Raw genomic sequence first — 23766 nt, 5'->3', positions numbered from 1 at the left:
CGAAGATTATTCCATGAAAGGGGGGAAAGCACCAATGCTTCCTAGGAGACTAGCCACCCATTGCCACCCCCACCGTTTTCCTATAGAGGCATTCAAAAATGACCAAAAGCAGTGGCATGGCAAACAGCACACATGTGATCAGTGCTTCTGAAGCGGACTAATATTTCTGCCACTCTACTCAGAGAAGTAGTTCCTTTTAAAAAATAAAGTTAAAGTACAGTACTCACACTGACCCAGGTTTTGGGGACCTTTTTAAACTAACATTTCTAGACTTATACTTTTTTTTTTTGCTCGTGTCAGGAGTGACTTGAGACTTATACATGAGTACATATGGTACCTTCTTCAAATAGGTCTTCTGATGATCCTATATCAGGGTATCTCCTATGAAAGAGATTAATACATTTTGCAGATCAAAATCACATAATTTCATCAAAAGTTAGTAAATTTATGCCTGAAAGCACATTTTCATTATGCTTTCACAAGATTACAGTGTTCACTTGTAGAGGACAACATAAAGCTTCCACTTACAAACACTTTCAGAATACGGAAAAATATTCCGTGTGATTCATTTCTTCATCCAAGGATACAAAAAAGAAGAGTGCAGATTAAGTGCCTTTTATTTTCACTAGGGAGCAATAACAAGCAACACTCCTGACAATAGTCAATGGCCGGATCTACACTGCCATTTAATGCAGTTTGAACTGCATTATATGGTCAGTGTCAGGCCCGTAGCCAGGATTTTGATGGGGGGGGGGGGCTGAGTTTGATTCAAACTGCATTATATGACAGTGTAGATTCAGTCAAAGCTAACTCTTTACTTCCTGACCCAGCATCCCTAATGCATTGCTTAAAAAAACAATCAGAGAGAAAAAATGGAAGCACAATTATTCTGTTTTGCTGTCTTTGGATAAAGCAAAAACAGATAAAAACCATTGCCAGTTGATAAAAAAACAAAAGCTAGATAGCAATAATTCCTGTTAAAAACCACGTATTTATACTTACTAGTACAATACAAATCCACACCAGGATATACAATATTGATGGAATTGTAGTTTTCATCACGAGAAATACATGCTTATTGGAATAAAAGCAAGTAAGAGCCTATATTATATTTAATAAAGCTAAGAGGTTAATATACTAATAATTAAAATGATCCCTGAAAAAATAGGTTACAATAAAAAGAAATTGATTGATTTTTCATTAGACTGATGTAAAGATTCAGGGATCATATTTTAATATCAATGGCCCATAAACAAAAATGAATCAAAAACATAAAAATACACACATACAAAGATTCATACATGTTCTTAGGGCAGCCAGACAACTCAATCAAAAGGTCTGCCTAATTTTTGCACCTATCTGGGTTGCACAGATGGGGAGAGGGGGCAACCACTACCACATCTATGGTGCAATAATTTCTACTCAAAAGAAAACCTGCAACCAAAGCTTGCACACCCTGCAGAATTTCCAGTACATTCCTGTCTTTTCCAGAAATACTGGTTTTATAGTAATGTCTCAATTTTGGTTATAGATCAGGTTTCTGTAAGCTTGCCTTCACATTTTGGGTTTTTCCTTCATATTATGGTATAATTTGCATGGGTTCCACCAGCCTAAGAAGCCTAAACTTTAACATCACAACAAACTTGCATGCAAGCACAAGGACAACGCTACAGTTTGTTCATAGTTCCATATTAATACTGTCATCTCAAACACAGATTTTCTTCTGTATGAAGATGTACAAGTGAATGAACTACCATTGCTGCAACTAGAAAAAACTGAAAATGAATCTATGCAAGTCTGTAAAAATACTACATGAGAACTGGGTACTAAGCTTTGCTGAAAGTAAGGAAATAAACCATGAAGCATATTGGAATTAAATTAAGCTAATATCTCTTCCACAATCTACCGTTTTCTTATAAAAATTATGGTACTTCCATTTTTATTTCAAATCTTAGTGTGGCCTTCAGCTAAGTGCAAAAGAAAACAAAACTATAAAAAAAAAACATTAGAATGTATGAAATGTTCCAGGTGTCAGAAAGCAGTTATTATTTTATCCTTAAATATTATTGTCCACATATTTCTATCTCACTCCATAAACATGCTGAGGCATTTCATTAACTTTTTTTAACAGCACAAATGCACACAGACTTGCCAAGAATTCTGGAAAGTCAGGAATGTGCATTTGTTGCCAAGTTAATCTGGTATTAGCATCATTCTCATAAGAAAAATAAACCTTTCTATTCCAATTTAAAATTAAGACAATGTCACTTTCCAATCAAGCACCGTAAATCTAAATTAACTATGAATGTGCTTATCTAATTAAGAAATCTAACATCACACCCTTATTTCTTTCATCCACTTCCAATTTTGATTAACACAAGGAGCATTCATGATTATGTGCAAAATCATTTTAAGTTGAGAAAACTGGAAATGACCTTTTCTTGAACCAGTCATGAATTTACTACCAAATAAACTATCTATAACGAAGTGAAAACACGTATGTTTACACAAGTGTGATCACTTGTAATGAGATGCAGAAACTTCCTCCTTGTATTTGTGTTATTGTGTTGCCCTGCTTGGCTCTGATGGAAGGCAGCAGTATGAATAAGAGAGCGCCAGGATATCCCACTAATAAAAGCACTAATCAGGTTTTCCAAGCTGTATAATAAGGGCCCTTCCACACGGCCATATAACCCAGAATATCATAGCAGATAATCCACAATATCTGCTTTGAACTGGATTATCTGAGTCCATACTGCCATAGAATCCAGTTCAACGTGGATTGTATATAGCTGTGTGGAAGGGGCATAGGTATGCTTAGTAACATTTCGGTTAAAGCAAAGAAGACACCTACATAGCTCCAAGTTATTTGTTAGTCTACTAAGTATTAATCGGAATAGCCAGGAATTATGTCTTACATAATGAAAACCCCTGAAGACCATGGAAAACTACAATACGTAAGGGATTACAACCAAGTGAGACATAAAAGACCAAGTGCAGAGGATCTGGGTAGAACAGGAAACACCAATCACAAGCACTTTTGTATTTCCCTTAGGCCTCTTCTCTGCAGACCAAAAGTGATGCCAGATGAAATCTCTGTGGCTGAATTATTTTCTTTTTTCAAAAGATCATAACAGTCACCATAACTGATTTTGACTGGAAAAGAAGTGTTTAATTTTTTGTGTTGTTTTTTTTATTCACATGCTCTTTTACTCACATACACAGAGATTCAAGTGACCTTTGTCCATTTGTGCTGACATGTATCTGTCCCTTTCCTTGCATAACATCAGTCTTGGATCTATTTGTATCTGGATGAGACTGCATTTGATTTGGTCTCTGAGACTTAGCCACTAATTGATAAATTCAGCAAGACCAACTGAAAAAAAGGCTCAAAAATGGTTGGTGTAGATTAAACATTTACAAACTGGAAATATGTTACGGGGATTACCTTAGACATTCATACCAGCACTGTCCTATCACTTGTTCCCCTTTGATTTGAGAGTAGGTGTTTTGGTTTACATTTCACAATATATTTTGTGTTTAAATTCTTCTATTTTCAGAGATTTAATATATATTTTGTAGACTGCTCAGGAAAAAAAATTAAATGGCGCTGAAGTGTATTAAACAAATAAATAGTCTGGAGGGTCACATGACTCCTAGCACAGATCTAGCTCAATACTGTTAACTACTACTACTTCTTCTTATATAGATTTATTTGTACATAAAAACACAGCACACATGCATATTAGGTCCAAGTGATTGGGATTCGTCTCTGAATATCAGTCTTCCCAAGGGCCTAGGATATTAGAGGTATTTTCACAGAATGTGCGCAGTTCCGAGAAGTGCTGCGTTCTGCAGCATGTGCATTGATGTTCTGTCCAAATTAAGGATTTTCCAGTGCTTTTTGAGGTTTCTTGGAATGCCTCCAAGGCACCAACCACTACTGTCCTCTTTTGCCATAGTAGTCCAATCTCAATTTGTAATTCCTTGTATTTTGTGCTCTTTTTCCATCTCTTTGTCCTCTACTCTACTGTCTCCTGGTACTGCCATGTATATAATAAAAACATATTTCTTTTCCACAACATTATATCTGGTGTGTTATGTGGCAGGTGTTTATCTGTCTTGATGCTAAAATCCCGGAGTATTTTTACTTTTTCATTTTCTGTGGTCTTTTCCAGCTTATGCTCATACAAGGTTTTACTGCAGGGTAGGCCATATTTCTTGCAAAGGTTCTAGGGCACCATTGCTGCTAGCCTGGTGCACAATATATTTTAATGTTTATTTATACCCCACTTTTTCTCACACAAGGAGACTCATACAACCAAACAACCTCTAAGTAGCCAAGTATCAGATATATGACATTTTTCCATTCTTAAAGAACACAACAGCAGTGTGTATCAGCATGGCAGATGTAAATTACAGAAAGAAAAGTAAACAGAAAAGTTATTTCTCCTTTACCAGGTGCAAGAATTATGTAGCCCTCCAGAATATCTCTAGCAATCATAGTAAATAGTGACGAATGCTGGAGGTTCAAGTACGAAAACATCTAGGTGTGTGCAAGATTTTCACCACTGTCCTAAACCTTCCATTGACACCTATCTGTCTTTGATATGGCACTAGATTTTGAAATATGCTATTTTAATGTTCACCACTATTTGTTCTCACAACTCCATAATCTGTCAGACAACAGCTCTTTTAACACTATTATTATTCTGCAAAATTTCTGAGAAACCTAGGGAGCCTCTTATACAAAGCTAATCCTTTGGATCCTGTTAGTCTGCAGGTGAGAATAATATTGCCCTCTAGCACTGGAGTGCAGTGCTCTCACCATTAGCTAGACTGGCTTGGCCTGAGGGGACATGTGGCCCAACAACATTTGGAGGGTCACACAAATCCTTTCCCAGATCTATTGTCAATGCTTGACTGTCAAAGTCTCTTCAAGGTTATAGGCAGAATTATTTACCAATACTATCTCAATAGCCCTATACTGTCCTGGTGCCTTATAATCATGCCAACCAAAATGTGTTATTTATTTTTATTTACTGTAATGAGACAAGACCAGGCATTCAGGATGATATTGGCATGTTCCCATAATAATTCTGTGAGGTGGGTTTGACTGACAGTGAGAAGTCACCCAATAAGCTTCATGTCTGACTAGTGGAAATGAACTTGAATTGTAATCTTTGGGAGGGGCAACCACACATAACAGATCAGTTTAGAACTTTAAAAAATGATTTTTCCCTCTTTTATTCTCCCGTTTTTAGGAGAGGAAACAGAGGAGCTTTCCTAAAATTGAGCCCTCATTCTGCATGAAGAAGCATGAAGCCACCAACCATCGCCAAACATCTAACTTAATTTAATATTTCTTGGTCATGAGAAATAATTATGTTTGTGATTAATACTTTAAACTATTGTAAGACCTGTACAATGGGTCAGCAATAAAAGCATCACTTAGAAAAATCACACAGTTTCTATCTAAAGGTCTTTCCAATATCATGGGAAATAAGTGCAGGTTAGTTCTCATGGTAGTAATATATTTCCCAATAGTGTTTAATCTCGCTACATGCAGACTTAAACATTAGCGTTCTTTTACAAAATAAAATTCCCTTGAAGCTACAAAATGAAAATGATGGAAGAAATATCATTTTTCTTCCCGTACAGAATTCATTACTAAAAGCAATCACGTTCACTTCTCAGATAGTAAAGCCTTCCCTTAATGTATTGTAAATTGTAAAACAAATACTCAAAATGTCCCAATTAAACAAACAAGCTAAACACCCGTTTGAGATTCCTACTAGCAAAGAATGTATCAGAAATATGTTTACAGTATACAAGACAACTACAGGGAGCTACACCCAAAATAGGTTTGCACTAGTTAAAAGTAGGACTCCAAATCACTTAATACCAAGATGGTTATTAACATTCAAATCAACATGTATAAGTAAGCACTAAAGTAATGTAATGTGATTCAATCTAGAATACTGTTTATATGCATTATAGTGCTAATGAATTATAGTGCTAATTTATCCGAGGAACTGTGCATGGTATTTACATAACAGTAAAAATACTCCAAAATTTTGAACTGTAGAGAACAATTTCTTTTAAAACCACACTCTATCCTTGCCATTTGCAGGTTTAACTTTTATCGATTTGATTATTATGTTCTCTCCAGACCGCCCGAAGTTGACCAGAATCATCCTGGATGACCTAAAAATTCATAGAAAGACCACTTCTCTAGGAATCTCACATCCAAAATGTTATCAGATTATTGCTGAAAAACCACTATCTACAAAAGAGATTGGTCACTACTTTATTCTACAAAACTGAAGACATATTGAAAATTATTCTACTGTTTAATATCAGACTCTAGATCCCAGTAGAGGACTTCTACATAAGTCCACAATTTTAAAATTACCAGTCAAATTGATGAAGGGCTTTTTCTTTTATTTAATTTAAATCACTGAAAACATGCTGAGAAATTTAGACTTGATGAAAGCACGCTCAGGATCAGTAAACAGACATATAAGATAGGAGTTAAACATCCTGAATTTATACTATTGATTAATGACAGCAAGTGCTTTGCTGGATCACGAAACCATATTGTTTTGTATGGGGTCATACTTCTCCTGCAAACACAGGTTCGCAAGTTGAAGGTGATCCTGGACTCATTGTTGCCCCTGGAACCCTAGGTGTCAGCAGTGGCCATTAGCGCCTCTGCACAATTAAAACTTTTGCACCAGTTACGCCCATACCTTGAGATGCCGGATAAGTCCATGCCTTAGTTATGTCCCATCTGGACTACTGCAACACTCTCTATGTGAGGCTGTCTTTGAAAATAATTTGGAAGCTAGAACTGGTACAGAGATCAGCAGCCAGATTACTAACTGGAGAATCATACAGAGAGCAGACAACTCTACTGTTAAGGCAGCTCCACTGGATGCTTCGTATGCTTCTGCGAAGGCATTTAGAGTGGCTTGTAGGTCTTCTGAATGCACACAGATGACGTTGTCTTCAGCATATTGGAGTTCTATAACAGATGTTGTTGTAACCTTGGTTTTGGCTTTCAGTCTGCTAAGGTTAAATAGCTTGCCATCTGTCCGATAGATGATTTCCACTCCGGTGGGAAGCTTCCAATCAACAAGATGAAGTATCATAGTGATGAAGATGGAAAATAAGGTTGGGGCAATAACACATCCCTGTTTGACACCTGATTCCACCTTAAATGGGTCACTTTGGGAGCCACTGCTGTCCAAGACTGTTGCCATCATGTCATAATGGAGGAGCCGCAGGATGTTCACAAATTTATTAGGGCATCCGATTTTTTGGAGGATGGTCCAGAGAGGACTGAGATTCACTGTGTCGAATGCCTTTTCAAGGTCAATGAATGCCATGTACAAAAGTTGATTTTGTTACCTCCATTTTTCTTGGAGCTGTCGTGCAGTGAAGATCATGTCCATTGTTCCTCTGGAGGGGTGGAAGCCGTTCTAAGATTCTGGGAGGGTGTCTTCTGAGAGGGGTAGAAGGCGGTTTGCAAGGATTCTTGCGAGGATTTTCCCAGTGGAGGTCAGAAGGGAGATACCTCGATAGTTTCCGCAGTCTGTTCTTTCCCCCTTTTTTGAAGAGTGTGATGATGGTGATATCCTTGAAATCTGCTGGGATTTTCTCGGTCACTTTTTCAATGAGCTGGTGGAGTTGTTGTGTCAGCTCAGGTCCTCCCTCTTTAAAGATTTCTGTAGGGATCCCATCAGGTCTGCTGGCTTTGTTATTTTTTGTTGGCTGATGGCATTGCTGACTTCTTCTGAACTAAGCATGCTGCAAGCTCATCCCTGGTTTGTTGTTGCGGGATTTGCGAGAGAACCTCTTCGGTCACATTGGAGCTGTGATTCAGGAGGCTTTGGTTGTGTTCTTTCCAACATAGTGCAATTGATTTTTTGTCCTTCAGAAGTTTTGTTCCATCTGATGAGCGTAGAGGCTGTATGCCAGGGTTCCTTGGTCCATAGATGACCTTTGTGGCTTTGAAAAATCCCTGAACATCATGGGTATCTGCCAGGTTTTGGCTTTCTTCAGCCTTCTTTGTGCACCAGATGTTCTTGAGTTCTCTTGTCCTTCTTTGGACCTCAGCTTTTGCACTGGTGTAGATCTTTTTCTTAGCAGCACAGTTGTATGTCTCTCTGCCATGTTTGGAAGGCTTTCCTTTTCTTGTCAATTAGCTATTAGATCTCGTTGTCATTTTCTTCAAACCAATCTTGATGTTTCTTGGTTTGATATCCAATAGTTTCTTTGCGGGCTGTGATGATGGAGGTCTTCAGTTTGTTTCAATGTTCCTCAACATTTTCAGGGTGTTCCATGGGTAGATGGTCCTTGAGTGCTGTTTGGAGAAGGGCTCGTTTGGAGGGCTCCTAAAGGGCTTGGGTGTTCATTTTGCGCCTTGTCTTTCTTCCTTGGAGTCTGCGCTTTGGGGCGATCTTGATAGCCATTGTGGATTGAATTAGCCTGCGGTCTGTCCAGCAGTTGTCAACAACTGTCATGTTTCTTGTGAGAAGCACATCACGCCACTCTAAACACCTTCACAGAAGCATATGAGAAACTCGGCCTGTCATTGGACATTGAGAAAATTCAAAGTGCTCTTCCAGAAGTCACCAGCCAATCCCTCTCCAATGCCAGAAATGTTGACCATTTCCACTACCTTGGCAGTCATCTCTCCACCAAAGTCAACACTGACACTGAAATATAACACCACCTGAGCTCTGCGAGTGCAGCATTGTTCCGAATGAAGCAGAGAGTGTTTGAGGTCCGGGCCATCCATAGGGATACCAAGGTGCTTGTTTATAAAGCTATTGTCCTCCCAACCTTGCTATACGCCTGTGAGACGTGGCCTATCTACAGACGTCACATGCAACTTCTGGAACAATTCCATCAGCGTTGCCTCCGAAAAATCCTGCAAATCTCTTGGGAAGACAAGCAGACAAATGTCAGTGTCCTGGAAGAAGCAAAGACCACCAGCACTGAAGTGATGGTCCTCCGCCATCAACTCCGCTGGACCGGCCACTTTGTCTGAATGCCCGACCACCGTCTCCCAAAGCAGTTGCTCTACTCTGAACTCAAGAACAGAAAATGGAATGTTGGAGGGCAGGAAAAGTGATTCAAAGATGGGCTCAAAGCCAACCTTAAAAACTCTGACACAGACACTGAGAACTGGGAAGCCCTGGCCCTTGAGTGCTCCAGTTTGAGGTCGGCTGTGGCCAGCAGTGCTGTAGAATCTTAAGAGGCACGAATGGAGGGTGAAAGAGAGAAATGTGCCAAGAGGAAGGCACGTCATGCCAACCCCAACCGGAACTGCCTTCCACCTGGAAACCAATGCCCTCATTGCGGGAGAACATGCAGATCAAGAATAGGGCTCCACAGCCATCTATGGACCCACTGCCAGTACACCGATCTTGGAAGACAATCCTACTCGGAGAACAAGGAAGTCAAGGAAGGACTGGCTGCCAGTCTGCTTTTGAGCTACGGTAAATACAAAGTGCTGGTCTACACATAAATAAATAACATTCTTAATTATTGCTAAAGAAGTTCCCTGAATAACCATGAACCTAGTTGATAGATACAACTGTTGGGGAAAGAAGCTTGAATATTACATTACTTATTTCAAGTCCTTTTTTCAATCTACAATCTGAAGTCAGGCAGAAGTGAATTTTTTTACATGAATTCTTTTCCATAAGTGGCAGTCTCTTCCCAAATAAGCTGGATAGTAGCAATTTTCCCCAAGCTTTCTAGAATCTTGTGCTACTTGATCTAATTCGATTTACTAGTATTGAAGGCATTTTAACCAATTCTTCAAATAAAATGTTTCCCAAAGACACTTAAGATCAATAAAACATAGACAATTCCTGTGCAATGGGCTACAATCTAAAATACATGACACAAAAGAAACAAGCAAACATAGGCACATCTTATTGCTATATGACTGCTATAGCATGGTACATAATAATCAACCACTACAGAGTGAAAACAGTTGAGAAAAAGTGAAGCCCAACAACAATCCTCATGGACAAGATTTGCATCTCTCTGTTACAGCCTGACAGGACTAGTCTGTCACTGTTTTCTGCTAGTTTCATTTATGTTTTGTTGGTTTGTTGCACCAGTTGATTTGATTATTATTTATACTTTCCATGTTCTTATGCTTTTGTGTATAAGATGGCCAACTGAAGAGCAGCATACACACGCACGCCACACAGGTGTGTCGTTTTCTTTAGGATTCTCTCACGTTACCATTACCTACAGTTAAATCACATACATTGCTTTGTTTTAATAAAATATAATGTGCATCCTTCAATATTCTAAAATAAGAATGGCTTAACAAAAACTGGTTTGTAGTACTTGTATAGCTTGAATTTATTTCCCACGGTCATTGCCTCATCTGCATGCAGTTTTCGTTCTCTTCACAAGAAGTTTTGAGTCCATTTTAATGTAGCTGCTCCTAGATGATAAGCACTACTACTGAAAAGTTTATCTCCACGGCTGTTCTTAGAAAAGTTGGTAGCATTCAATTCTCCTTGTGCCACACTACTACACAAATACTCATACTACTACACATAGGTTCCTTGTAATTTGATAATATGCATGGTAAGAGAACATCACTGTATCCACCACAAAGATGTATCGTACATTTCTGCAGAAAATATGGGTGATCTTATATAAACTGGATCTAAATATAAAGTTTGAAAGGATGTTAAAATGGGAATATTGAGAGGCATTATTTTAAGTACTATTATCCCTTGCACAATGCAAATGTGCACAGGCTACAAGGAAATAAAGATCAAGGAGTCTGACAAATATTAAAAGCATGCTGGTATTGCTTGACACAACTACATTCCATATAGCAATAAAAACAGCTGTTAACATCTAGGGAAGTATCATCTACCAATGCATGATGTCAGCAAATGTTGAAAGAGCCCTGAACCAGACCATATTCAGTTTGCACAATAGCTACAGAAAGAAGGCTATGTATGTTTTATGAGAAGGGAAACCTTCAAGTATAGGAAACCTACAGTAAGTGCTGGATCTATTGTTGTTGTTTTAAAAAACCTATAAAACTTTAAAGTGGTGGCGCTTAATTGTTGGTTCTTCTTCAATGTTTTTTGAACTTCAGCTCCCAGAGACCTTGACCAGTTGCCAAACTGACTGAACTTTATAGGAGCTGAAGTTCAAAACACCAGATGGCTCAAAGCTTGAGTTTGCTATCATTTTCAGTTTAATGGCAACCCCAACACCAACGTATCATGAAGTTCTCTTGGTAAGATTTGTTCAGACAGGATTAACCTTCCTCTAAGGCTGAGAGTGTGTGACTAATTTAAGATCACCCAGTAGATTTACATGGCTAATCAGGTATTTGAATCCTGGACACCATAGTCATAGTCCATTGTTCAAACCACTACACCACACTGGTTCTCTACAATATGCTAGTTTAGAGCTTTTTAAACCTGAGGATCCAGCTCCTCCCTCACAGGTACATCCAGTCTCTGATGTTATTTGCAGACTGTCTCTGTTACTCCAGTGGTTCTCAATCTTCCTAATGCTGTGACCTCTTAATACAGTTCCTCATGTTGTGGTGACCCCCAACCATAAAATTATTTTCATTGCTAATTCATAACTGTAATTTGGCTACTGTTATGAATCGTCATGTAAATATCTGATATTCAGGATGTATTTTCATTAACTGGACCACATTTGGCACAAATACCCGATACCCCCAAATTTGAATACTGGTGGGGTTGGGCGGGGATTGATTTTGTCATTTGGGCGTTGTAGTTGCTGGGATTTATAGTTCACCTACAATCAAAGAGCATTCTGAACTCCACCAAAGAGCACACAGAACTCCCATGACCAACAGAATATACTGGAAAAGTTTGGTGAACTTTGACCTTGAGTTTTGGAATTGTAGTTCACCTACATCCAGAGAGCACCGTGCACTCAAACAGTGATGCATCTGGACCAAACTTGGCACAAATACTCAATATGCTCAAATGTGAACACTGGTGAGGTTTGGGGAAAATAGACCTTGACATTTGGGAATTGTAGTTGCTGGGATTTATAGTTCACCTGCAATCAAAGAGCATTCTGAACCCCACCAACGATAGAACTGGGCCAAACCTCCCATACAGAACCCTCATGACCAACAGAAAATACTGTGTTTTCTGATGGTCTTTGGCGACCCTTCTGACACATCCTTGCGACCCCCCCCCAGGGGTCCCGACCCCCAGGTTGAGAAACACTGTGTTACTCTCTTAGTGTCTGAAGCAGGCATCTGGCATGGGGCCACCCACTATGGAACAATGTTTCACTACAACTTGGATATGTTGCAACTATATTTAGGTTTTGATGCAAGCTAAGACCACTTATTTATGCAAACCTTTCTCATTTAGTTCAATCTGACTTTTTAAACCTTGTAAGAACAGCATGCTGATTTCCATATTGTGTACTCTGTAATAATAACAATAAGATTTATTTATATCCTGCCCCCTCTCCCCAGGACTCAGGGCAGCTTACAACAGAAAAAACACAATGTAGTAATAGTAAACATACAACCAAATCAAACTTAAATCACACAATAATTAAAGCATAAAAACACATAGGCATATTAATAAAATTCAGAAGGATGTACCGATGGACAAGGAGGCATGTGACAGTTAATTGTATTGCTGTATAGTTTGCTTTTTAAAAGATATAAGTACTACAGAAATATTAGCAGATAAATGAAAAGGAGAAAACATCTCGTACACGAAATTACCAACATACTAGACACTTAAAAATTATTGATGATAATTCTGGAGTAACACTTTATTGGCTATGTACTTTCAGCTTTTTTAAAAAAGAATATTTAAGCAACCATTGGTGATAAAATGGTGATCTGAGGTATTTCCTGATACAGGCACAAGACCAGATACACCAGTCTTCATTCATCCCAGAGGCCTCAGAATTTCGAAAGCAATGTTTCATCCATTTCATGTCACCACACCTGCCCACATGATAATGTAAGCACTTAATAGCATCTCTGTATATAAAGCTGTTGCAATTACTATGCAAGCTTCTCAAAAGTTCCGCAACATTCAGTTATCACTTCAGAAAGTTCAGACAAAATAGTAAAGATGGCCAATCCAGTATTACCGATTCCTGGGCAAAATGAACTGCAAGTTCTGTTAACTTTTTATACACTTATTAACTGGAAAGTTAATTCCTACTCAACGTAGTTGGGTTTATTTGCAAGAGCATAAACACAAAAGCTACAAGACAAACAGAAGCATTTCATCCTTGATAATCTTCAATTTCATGCTGTTCATAGGAGGGAGAAAACATGGAGGCCGTGACAGACTTTGTATTTCTAGGTGCAAAGATTACTGCAGATGCAGACTGCGGCCAGGAAATCAGAAGACGCTTACTTCTTGGGAGGAGAGCAATGTCCAATCTCGATAAAATAGTAAAGAGTAGAGACATCAGACTGGCAACAAAGATCCGCCTAGTCAAAGCCATGGTATTCCCTGTAGTAACCTACGGATGTGAGAGCTGGACCTTAGGGAAGGCTGAGCGAAGGAAGATCGATGCTTTTGAGCTGTGGTGTTGGAGGAAAGTTCTGAGAGTGCCTTGGACTGCGAGAAGATCCAACCAGTCCATCCTCCAGGAAATAAAGCCCGACTGCTCACTGGAGGGAAAGATACTAGAGACAAAGTTGAAGTACTTTGGCCACATCATGAGGAGACAGGAAAGCCTAGAGAAGACAATTATGCTGGGGAAAGTGGAAGGCAAAAGGAAGAGGGGCCGACCAAGGGCAAGATGGATGGATGGCATCCTTGAAGTGACTGGACTGACCTTGAGGGAGCTGGGGGTGGTAACGGCCGACAGGGAGCTCTGGCGTGGGCTCGTCCATGAGGTCACGAAGAGTCGGAGACGACTGAACGATTGAACAACAACATAGGACTTCACAAATCATGTAATTCACAGTCCAGAATTACTTTATTACAGTTTGCTATTAGAACTGTCCTTGCCTCAATGAAATATTTTTCCCATAGAAAAAAAACTTCAAGTGATTTATAGTTGCAAGAATTTTTCAGACTTATAAGCATAATGAGCAATTCATTAGTCTAAAAATAGGAACAAGCTACCTTTATTTTCTAAATCAATCTCTAAATAGAGACTTTAGTAGATTTAAATACAGTGCATGGATGCACAAATGCATCATCCAATTAAGTCCTAATTATTTAAGTAGTAGCCAGGAGAATTTACACTAGGACAGAAAACAGCCATTGAAGTTTCATGCCATATGTCAGTGCTGACAGTTTCAGTTCATTTTTCAAGTTCCTGTTTTAAATGTATTTTTAAAACATAACCAGCAAAATAGAGGAAAACACTAGCCAGAATGTGAGAAGGAAACCCAGATGTACTGAACATGTAAAAAAAAAACTGTTTCTGGCATTTCTTTCTAGAAGAGTCAAAACAAAAAGCAAACACTTGTAGAAAAGACACAACACAGTCCATTCGTCCTGGCAGCAACATGTCCCCCAAGTTTGAGTGCAGAAAAAGAAATCAGTGCACTAGCAAAAAGTTCGGAATTCCTTAGATGACCTTAAAAACCAAGATGCAGGGGGGGAAAGCAATGTGAACTCTTGAACAGAAAAAAATATATCTGTTGATCATTATATTCCACTGGAGTTTTCAATTCCTGCCAAATTAGTATGAGTACTTTGCAGAACACCTCTAACTAAAAACACTATTAAAGCATGTTAGAGTACATTTCCAGCTAATGGCAGAAGAATGGAAATTTATCAGTTGTTGTGTGCCTTTAAGTCATTTTACTGTGACCCTAAGGCAAACCTCTTACAGGGTTTTTTGAAACTGAGAAGTTTTGACTTGCCCAAGGGTCACCCAGTGGTTTTCCATGGCTGAGCAGGAATGTGAACCCTGGTCTCCAGAACAGTAGTCTAGCACTCACACTAGCTCTCCTTAGTTAACTGTAAAAATTAGCAGAACCACATGCATACAGCACTCGAAATATTTTTAATACACTCAAAAAACCTAAAATTAGAGCGCAGTGTAGATTAAACACACTTCCTGGCCAGTCTCTGACTGGACTGGTAGACAAATCACCCCTGAAAAGATGCAAGCTGTTGTGCTATAATAGCAATAAACTTCAATATGACTTCTGTCACACTAATCAGGAAACAAGCTTATTTCTATAGCACCGCTTGTGTAACCACAAACAGAAACTCTGCTAACCAAAGTGGAACTGTAACTCCTGTGGATCCAGAGAAGGGAAAGAGCCTTAGAGGTTCAGAAACATGTATAACAGACATAAGATCAGACAGATTGGTCAGGAGTTGACCTAACAATATTCATGAATGCTACAGCCTGCAATAAAGCAATGATCCCACTTTGTTCTCCCCTCAGATTTCATTTTGCAAGCGACAGGGCGAAGGACTACTGCTCTATCTTAGCACACACTTCAGCATGGTCTAAGCATGGCCCTGTGGTGTAGTGTCTTGAGCTTGGCACTGCGGTGCTGGATGCTAAGGGATGAATCCTCACTCTGCAATGAAGCTTCATTGGAGGGAACACTCTCTCAACTTCAGAGCAAATGATTGTCTCAGAAAAAATTCTGTTATGATTTACAACTCTGAATATGTTTTAATGGATTTTAACTGTGAACTTTTTTATACTGTTTATATTTAATTCTGTTTTAACGTTTGCATATTTGTGTATTTTAGATTGTATGCTAATGCATTTATGTGAAGCTGCTTTGAGACTCCTTTGGAAAAAGCAGGAGTATAAAGAAATATGATGATGATAAGTTTGCAATGAAAGCACAAAACAACTTCTAAACATATAGAATCATAGAATCAAAGAGTTGGAAGAGACCTCATGGGCCATCCAGTCCAACCCCCTGCCAAGAAGCAGGAATATTGCATTCAAAGCACCCCTGACAGATGGCCATCCAGCCTCTGTTTAAAAGCCTCCAAAGAAGGAGCCTCCACCACGATCCAGGGCAGAGAGTTCCACTGCTGAATGGCTCTCACAGTCAGGAAGTTCTTTCTCATGTTCAGATGGAATCTCCTCTCTTGTAGTTTGAAGCCATTGTTCCGTGTCCTAGTCTCCAGGGAAGCAGAAAACAAACTTGCTCCTTCCTCCCTGTGGCTTCCTCTCACATATTTATACATGGCTATCATATCTCCTCTCAGCCTTCTCTTCTTCAGGCTAAACATGCCCAGCTCCTTAAGCCACTCCTCATAGGGCTTGTTCTCCAGACCCTTGGTCATTTTAGTCGCTCTCCTCTGAACACATTCCAGCTTGTCAATATCTCTCTGGAATTGTGATGCCCAGAATTGGACACAATATTCCAGGTGTGGTCTAACCAAAGCGGAATAGAGGGGTAGCATTGCTTCCCTAGATCTAGACACTATACTCCGATTTATGCAGGCCAAAATTCCATTGGCTTTTTTTGCCGCCACATCACATTGTTGGCTCATGTTTAACTTGTTGTCCACAAGGACTCCAAGATCTTTTTCACACGTACTGCTCTCAAGCCAGGCGTCCCCCATTCTGTATCTTTGCATTTCGCTTTTTCTGCCCAAGTAGAGTGGTCTATGACTGTAATAAAGATTTTTTGTGTGTGTGTTCCTGTGAGTTTTCCAGGCTGTATGGCCATGTTCCATAAGTATTGTCTCCTGAAATTGAGAGGTCTGTTGGAAACTAGGCAAATATATATCTCTGGAATGTCCAGGGTGAGAGAAATAACTCTTGTCTGCTTGAGGAAAGTGTGAATCTTGCAACTGGCCACCTTGATTAGCATTTAATGCATTTAATGACCTAAACATTGCAAAAAGCTTCCTAGAACGGGAAAGATCTTCATATTTCCATTTACATCAGGTTCTGCAACTAGAAACAAAGCTGAAGTTCAATTCTGATTCAATCAGGCTTTGTCACACAGCTGAGTACTAATTATGCAGGTTTAAAAAACCAAAAAAAACCAACAAGCATATCTACCATCACAATATTCATTGTTATGAACATTGTTCCAAAGGTTACTGAGTAGTAAGAACTACAGGAAACAGAAAGTAGTGCTTTGAGCACTGGGCTACTATTCTGGAGACCACATCATAAAATCCCCCATTATCTGCTTTGAACTGGAATATATGGCAGTGTGGACTTAGATAACCCAGTTCAAAGCAGATATTATGGGATTTTCTGACTTGATATTCTGGGTTATATGGCTGTGTGGAAGGGCCCTAAAATAAATCAGTTCAAAGCAGATATTGAGAGATTTTCATCTTTCATCCCATGCCCGGTTCCTTAGCTACAATCTGCTCTATCCCATCCCCTTGTCTTGTTTACAATTTGGCCATGTCTTACGATAGTTGTCACCATGGATCATGGGGTGTTGTTCTGAGTTTTAAACTGTCGGTTTTATATGCTATAGCTTTTACTTTATTTATTGTGTGTTTATTTTATGCTTTGTCTCGGCATGTTGTGCCATATGTAAGCCGCTCCGAGTCCCTTTGGGGAGATAGAGGCGGGGTACAAAATGAAGTTGTTGTTATTGTTATTATTATGATGCTTTGATATTCCAGGTTATATGGCTGTGCAGAAGGGCCCTGAGATAACCCAGATCAAAACAGATATTCTGGGATTTTCTGCCTTGATATTCTGGGTTATATGGCAGTGTGGAAGGGCTCAAAGGGCCCTTCCACACAACCCTATATCCCAGAATATCAAGGCAGAAAATTCCCCATTATCTGCTTTGAACTGGAATATATGGCAGTGTGGACTCTGATAACCCAGTTCAAAGCAGATTTTATGAGATTTTCTGCCTTGATATTCTGGGATATATGGCAGTGCGAAAGGTCCGTTTGATAACTCAGTTCAAAGCAGATATTGTGGGATATTCTGCCTTGATATTCTGGGTTATATGGCTGTGTGGAAGGGCCCTAAAATAACCCAGTTCAGAGCAGATATTGAGGGATTTTTCACCTTGATATTCCAGGATATATGGCAGTACGGAAGGTCCGTTTGACAATTCAGTTCAAAGCAGATATTGTGGAATGTTCTGCCTTGATATTCTGAGTTATATGGCTGTGTGGAAGGGACTTAAAATAACCCAAAGTGGATATTGTGATATGTTCTGCCTTGATATTCTGAGTTATATGACTGTGTGGAAGGGTCCTAAAAGAACTCAGTTCAAAGTGGATATTATGGGATGTTCTGCCTTGATATTCTGGGTTATATGGCTGCATGGAAGGGTTCGGAGATTACCCAGTTCAAACCAGATATTGTGAGATTTTCTGCCTTCATATCCTGGGTTATATGGCTGTGTGACTGAGTTTCAAACCCCGACTCAGCCACGAGGTTGACCTTGGGCAAGTCACACTCTCTCAGCCTCGCGGGGAAGCCAAGAGAACCCACAAGAGGTCGGAAATGACTTGACGGCAGGCGAAAGAAAGCAAGGAAGCCTGGCACTCGGATTACCTCCAAAGAGATGAGGCGAGAGGTGTGCGGGCAGCGAGCCGATGACGAGCCGGGGCCCGCTGCTGCCACTGCCCCCGCCGTGTCCTCCTCCTCCTCCTCCGTGTCCTCCTCCTCCTCCTGCCCCTGCCGCGGCCCGCTCCCGTCCGCCCTCCTCGGGGGTGCTGTTGACCGAGTCCTGGGAGCCGAAGAGGCCGCTGCTGGGGATGCTGAAGGCGGACTGCGCCACGACCCGCGCCCCCGGCCCGCCCAGAGACCTGCTCCGGGGCGCCGCCACGGGAGGGACCGCCGAGGGCCCCGCCACTGCCATCGCCGAAGCGTGGTGCACCCCGGGGCCCAAGTGCGTGTACCGCCCGGCTCCGCTCAGCACCCTCCCGCCCGTCCCGTTCGCGCCTCCTCCTCCTCCTCCGCTGCTGCTGCTGGAAGGCAAGTCCCCTCCGGAATAAGCCCGAGTCCGGCCATTGGCGGCGGCCGGGCCGCTCTGCTTGGCGCCCATGGTCCTTGCTTCCGCGGGAAAAGCGAAAGGCCCTTCCGAGCCGCGCTTCAGCTGGCCGGCCGGGAGCTGCGGAGCTGCCTCTGCCGGTGCGAGAGCCTGGGAGCAGCAGAGGCGCCGGGAACAACAACACTGAGGAGCTCCGCTTGAGGGGGTGGCGGCGCCGAGGGGGAGGAGGAGGCTATGGCTGCTGCTGTTGTTCTTGTTGTTGTCCGTCTCCCTGCCGTTCCCGCGCCTCCTCCCGTCTCCGCCCGAGCCGTCCCCGCCATCCTTCCCCTCAGAGTCCGAAGGAAAAGCGAGGCCGCTTCCTCGCCCCGGCCCGCTCTTTCCCTCGCGCTCGCTCAAGTGTGAGGCCAGGGGGCGGCACCTCTGCGCAGCCGCGCCTTCTCCCTCGCGCGCTCGCTCTCTCTCTCTCTCTCTACCGCCGCGTCGCCATCATGGAGGCGGGGACTGTTTTGAGCGCCCGCGGCCCCGCCCACTTTCCTCACGCGCGCTCACTCCCTCTCCTTCTCATTCCTTCCCCACCCTCCTCCTAGAGGGCCAACGGACGCCGCTGCTCGCGCGGCCCGGCACATGATTGGCTGAGGCGGGCCAATCAGCGCTCGCTCGCGCGCTCGCCCTTCTCACCTCCTCCCTCCTTCTTTTTTTTTACCTCACAGGCCGAGATTCAACAGGCGGAGTCCTTTCTCCCTTCATTCTTCTTTCCCCTTGTTGCCATGAGGATGTGTTGTCTCAACAGAAAGGAGGAAACCATGAAAATGAACACAACCTGGCTACCAGTATTGAAAAACTCTAAAATCAGAACAGTAAATAAAGAACACTCAGAAAACAGACAGGAAACAATCAGGGCCAGCTAACAACTCCCAACAAAGGATTCCCCAGGCGGGAAGCAGCCAGGCTTTTCATAGAATCGTAGAATTATAGAGTTGCATGTGACGTCTGTAGACAGTCCACATTTCGCAGGCATATAGCAGGGTTGGGAGTACAATAGCTTTATAAACAAGCACCTTGGTATCTCTACAGATCTACCAGTCCTCAAACACTCTCTGCTTCATTTGGAAAAATGCTGCACTCGCAGAGCTCAGGTGGTGGAATTATTCCATCAGCGCTGCCTCTGGAAAATCCTGCAAATCTCTTGGAAAGACAAGTGGACAAATGTCTGCGTGCTGGAAGAAGCAAAGATCACCAGCACTGAAGCAATGGTCCTCCACCATCAAGTCCACTGGACCGGATGCCCGACCACCATCTCCCAAAGCAGTCGCTCTACTCAGAACTCAAGAACGGAAAACGGAATGTTGGTGGACAAGAAAAGAGATTTAAAGATGGGCTTGAAGCCAAGCTTAAAAACTCTGGCATAGACACAGAACTGGGAAGCCCTGGCCCTTGAGTGCTCCAGCTGGAAGTCAGCTGTGACCAGCAGTGCTGCAGAATTTGAAGAGGCACGAATGGAGGGTGAAAGAGAGAAACGTGCCAAGAGGAAGGCACATCAAGCCAACCCCGACTGGGACCGCCTTCCACCTGGAAAGCAATGCCCTCACTGCGGGAGAAGATGCAGGTCAAGAATAGGGCTCCACAGTCACCTACGGATCCACAAGAATACTGATCCTGGAAGACTATCCTACTCGGCCAACGAGGGATCAAGTAAGTAAGTAAGTAAGTAAGTAAGGGTTTCAACAGAAAGGAGGAAACCATGAAAATGAACACAACCTGGCTACCAGTATTAAAAACCTCTAAAATCAGAACAGTAAATAAAGAACACTCAGAAAACAGACAGGAAACAATCAGGGCCAACTAACAACTCCCAACAAAGGATTCCCCAGGCAGGAAGCAGCCAGGCTTTTCATAGAATCGTGGAATCATAGAGTTGGAAGAGATCTCATGGGCCATACTCCAACCCCCTGTCAAGAAGCAGGAAAATTGCATTTAAAGCACCCCTGACAGTTGGCCACCCAGCCTCTGTTTAAAAGCTTCCAAAAAAGGAGCCTCCACCACACTCCAGGGCAGAGAGTCCCACTGCTGAACAGCTCTCACAGCCAGAAAGTTCTTCCTAATGTTCAGGGGGAAGCTCCAAGGCTATTCAATGCTAGTTGATAGTATGATAAGCTGGGTCCAGAAACTCTGAACGTTATGCACATTCTGCTAAGGCAGTTGTGAATAAGGAAAGGGACCACGTGGTCCAGAAAGGGGGCGGCGTAAAAGCGGGGAGAGCGGCACAGTCAGGGCGGGAATATACTTCATCGTTCCATTTGGTGGAAGGATAGAAAGGCGGAGAGGGTTAGGATAAGGTTTAGGGTTAGGGTAAGGTAGGGTAAGGTAAGGTTAGGTTTACAGTTAGGGTTATGGGTTAGGCTTAGGGTATTCCTTCTATAATATGTGTCCGGCCTGGCTTACAGTACCTTCGTCTCTCAATCCCCACCACCCCCCCCCCCCAACCCCGGTCTCAGGCACACATTCTGTTCCCGAAGGAGTGAAACAGAAACAGCGTAACGCTCAGAGCTTCCGGACCCAACTATCATACTATCATCCAATGCTAATCAAGGTGGCCAGTTGCAACATTCAGACTTTCCTCAAGCTCACAAATACATTTCGCTATGTGTGTTTGTGTGTGTTCTGGAACAGCTGTTCCAGGAGCTCCAGATGTATTTGCTGTGTTTAAATGTTTGTGTGCAATCCCATGCTTGGGATTTTGCAGCAGGGGGTTTCCTGTTATAATTTGCATTTATAGGGTAAGCCACCTGCCAGTTATAGTTAGGTTCCCTGATCCCGCCCCTTTTTGAGTTTTGGAGGGAAAAAAGCCATTTTGAGTTAGTTCTCACAGAGAAGCCTTTTGCACAGGACATAGAACGAAGTGGCTCCTGTAGAAAAGCTTCGTCTTTTACAGCTTGGCCGGGGTTATACAGCCCTGCGGCTTGGTCAGGAGACATACAGCCACAGCTTGGCTGAGGGACTCCAGCCGGCCATCACAGCAACCTGAACTCCTTCTTTTTCCCTGGAGGTCTACAAAGCTCTGTTGGGGCAAGGGTCACTCGCGGAAGCCAGACACAGTTGGTACCGGGTGCAGGGGCTCCACGTCAACAGAGGCAAGTACAGACTGCCCAGATTAGAAGCTAGGATTTCCCCATCAGTTAGTTACAGTTGAGAAGACAGTGCCTGTTCCTGGTGGACAAGATTGAAAGAGCCTATAGACTTAAGAAAACTGTTAAAGTACCTGTTTGTTCCTCAATAAAGAACTTTGTTGGATTTACTTTAAGCATCTAAAGACTCTGTTTGGGGGAATCTAAGGGCCTTTAATCTGAGGCAGCCCCGGCGTCCCGTTGGGCACAGAGAATTTATGTCCTGTGTACAGTCTAATGTACAGGCCCAGCGTGCGACAGCACAGTGTGTGTATAGGAAAGAGAAACAACAGAGTTGCGATAGATTCACAAGTTTCAGTTCATAAGCAGTTGACCTGAGATAGTGTGGCACACTATACGTATTAAAGCACTAGTTGATACTCCAGTCGCATGAGGGCCCTTTTGCCCATTCAATCTCATCTTTTCTCAGGTTCCCAACCAGCAACATAAATCATAAACTATATAACAAAATTTGAAAAAAATTCTGTTCCTGGTTTGAAAGTTATTTCCTGTTTAGTTCTGTGGTGCTTACTTTGAAAGTACAGTTGTTATCCTCCAGAAACTTCGGTTTTGTGGCAGCCACAAACTATGTTAAATTGGTTGGGACTCTAAGAGATATTCATTGAAAAACTATAGCAAAATGTACTGCAGGATGTCCTACAAAAACAAAGCTTTTTATTTTAATAAACTTTTCCCATGTTTTTATGATATAACCAAGTAGAAAATGACATTTGTAACTCAGAAACAAAAATTGTGTTACATAGTGCAATCTTCCTTGGATGTTAAACTTTGCTGCAGTCAGATTAATCTAGAATCAACAAATATCACACCGCCTTTATCAAATCAACTCTGTTAAGATCTGTTTGTGCCATTCCTATAGTAAATAGAATCCAAAAAGACACAACCTTCTTGCATGCTTCTTTCCAGACTAGCTTTCCTGGACTGGTGTTCCTCAGATCACTTAGTGAACCCACTATGCGAACTATAAACACTAGGAAGAGTACATTTCAGTCTTGCAATGTGCTGGCATCCTTCACTGGGAAATCCATCACTTGTCTTTCTAGGTATAAACCAGATAGATGGCTGGCACGATTCTAGACAACTTGTGCCAGCCACTTCTGCCAAACACCTGTGTATAAGCAGAGGGCAATATGAGCACCCTATGTTTGCCTTTAATCCCAGTAAATATTATCTGTGGCATAGATACTGCAAGATAAAGCCACATATGTGTCATTCACAAACATTTAATTATAAGGTGTGGCTCAAAAGTCAGATTTATATTTGGGAAACCTGCATTTCAGTATCACATCCTCTGTGTCTGGATTTCTTAGTTTCTGTTATCTATTGCATAAGTAGTTATGATCTGTTTCCTATTATGGCTGTGAACAGCAAAGCAAAACTGCTATACAATACTTTGCAAAGAAATAATACTAAGTAAGTGTTAAGTATTGAGTTGCATTCCATGGATACTGATGCTAAAAGACAAGGGAGTTAAAGATGGATGGGAGCTTTTAAAAAATGAAATACTCAAGGTGCAAATGCAAACAAAGAAATAAATTAAGACAAATACAAAGAAGCCCGAAAGAATGTCCAAAGAACTTCTAACTGGGCTAAGACTCAAAATAGACATGCACAAGAAGTGGAAAAAGGGAG

General features: G+C 41.7%; 1 protein-coding gene across 1 annotated transcript in view; it reads right to left on the bottom strand.

The window, feature by feature from the left end:
- ZNRF2 (zinc and ring finger 2) overlaps window positions 1-19448 on the bottom strand; it is a 62930-nt gene extending 43482 nt beyond the window's left edge. The window contains exon 1 of the mRNA XM_060781838.2: window positions 18511-19448. Within this exon, the coding sequence (XP_060637821.2) occupies window positions 18511-19003 (493 nt within the window). The 5' untranslated portion in view covers window positions 19004-19448. The remainder of the gene's footprint in view (window positions 1-18510) is intronic.
- Between the last annotated feature and the right edge of the window lie 4318 nt (window positions 19449-23766).

This window comes from Anolis sagrei, chromosome 6, assembly GCF_037176765.1.
Source record: "Anolis sagrei isolate rAnoSag1 chromosome 6, rAnoSag1.mat, whole genome shotgun sequence".
Lineage (NCBI taxonomy): Eukaryota > Metazoa > Chordata > Lepidosauria > Squamata > Dactyloidae > Anolis > Anolis sagrei.
This window is presented reverse-complemented; position numbering and strand designations above follow the sequence as displayed.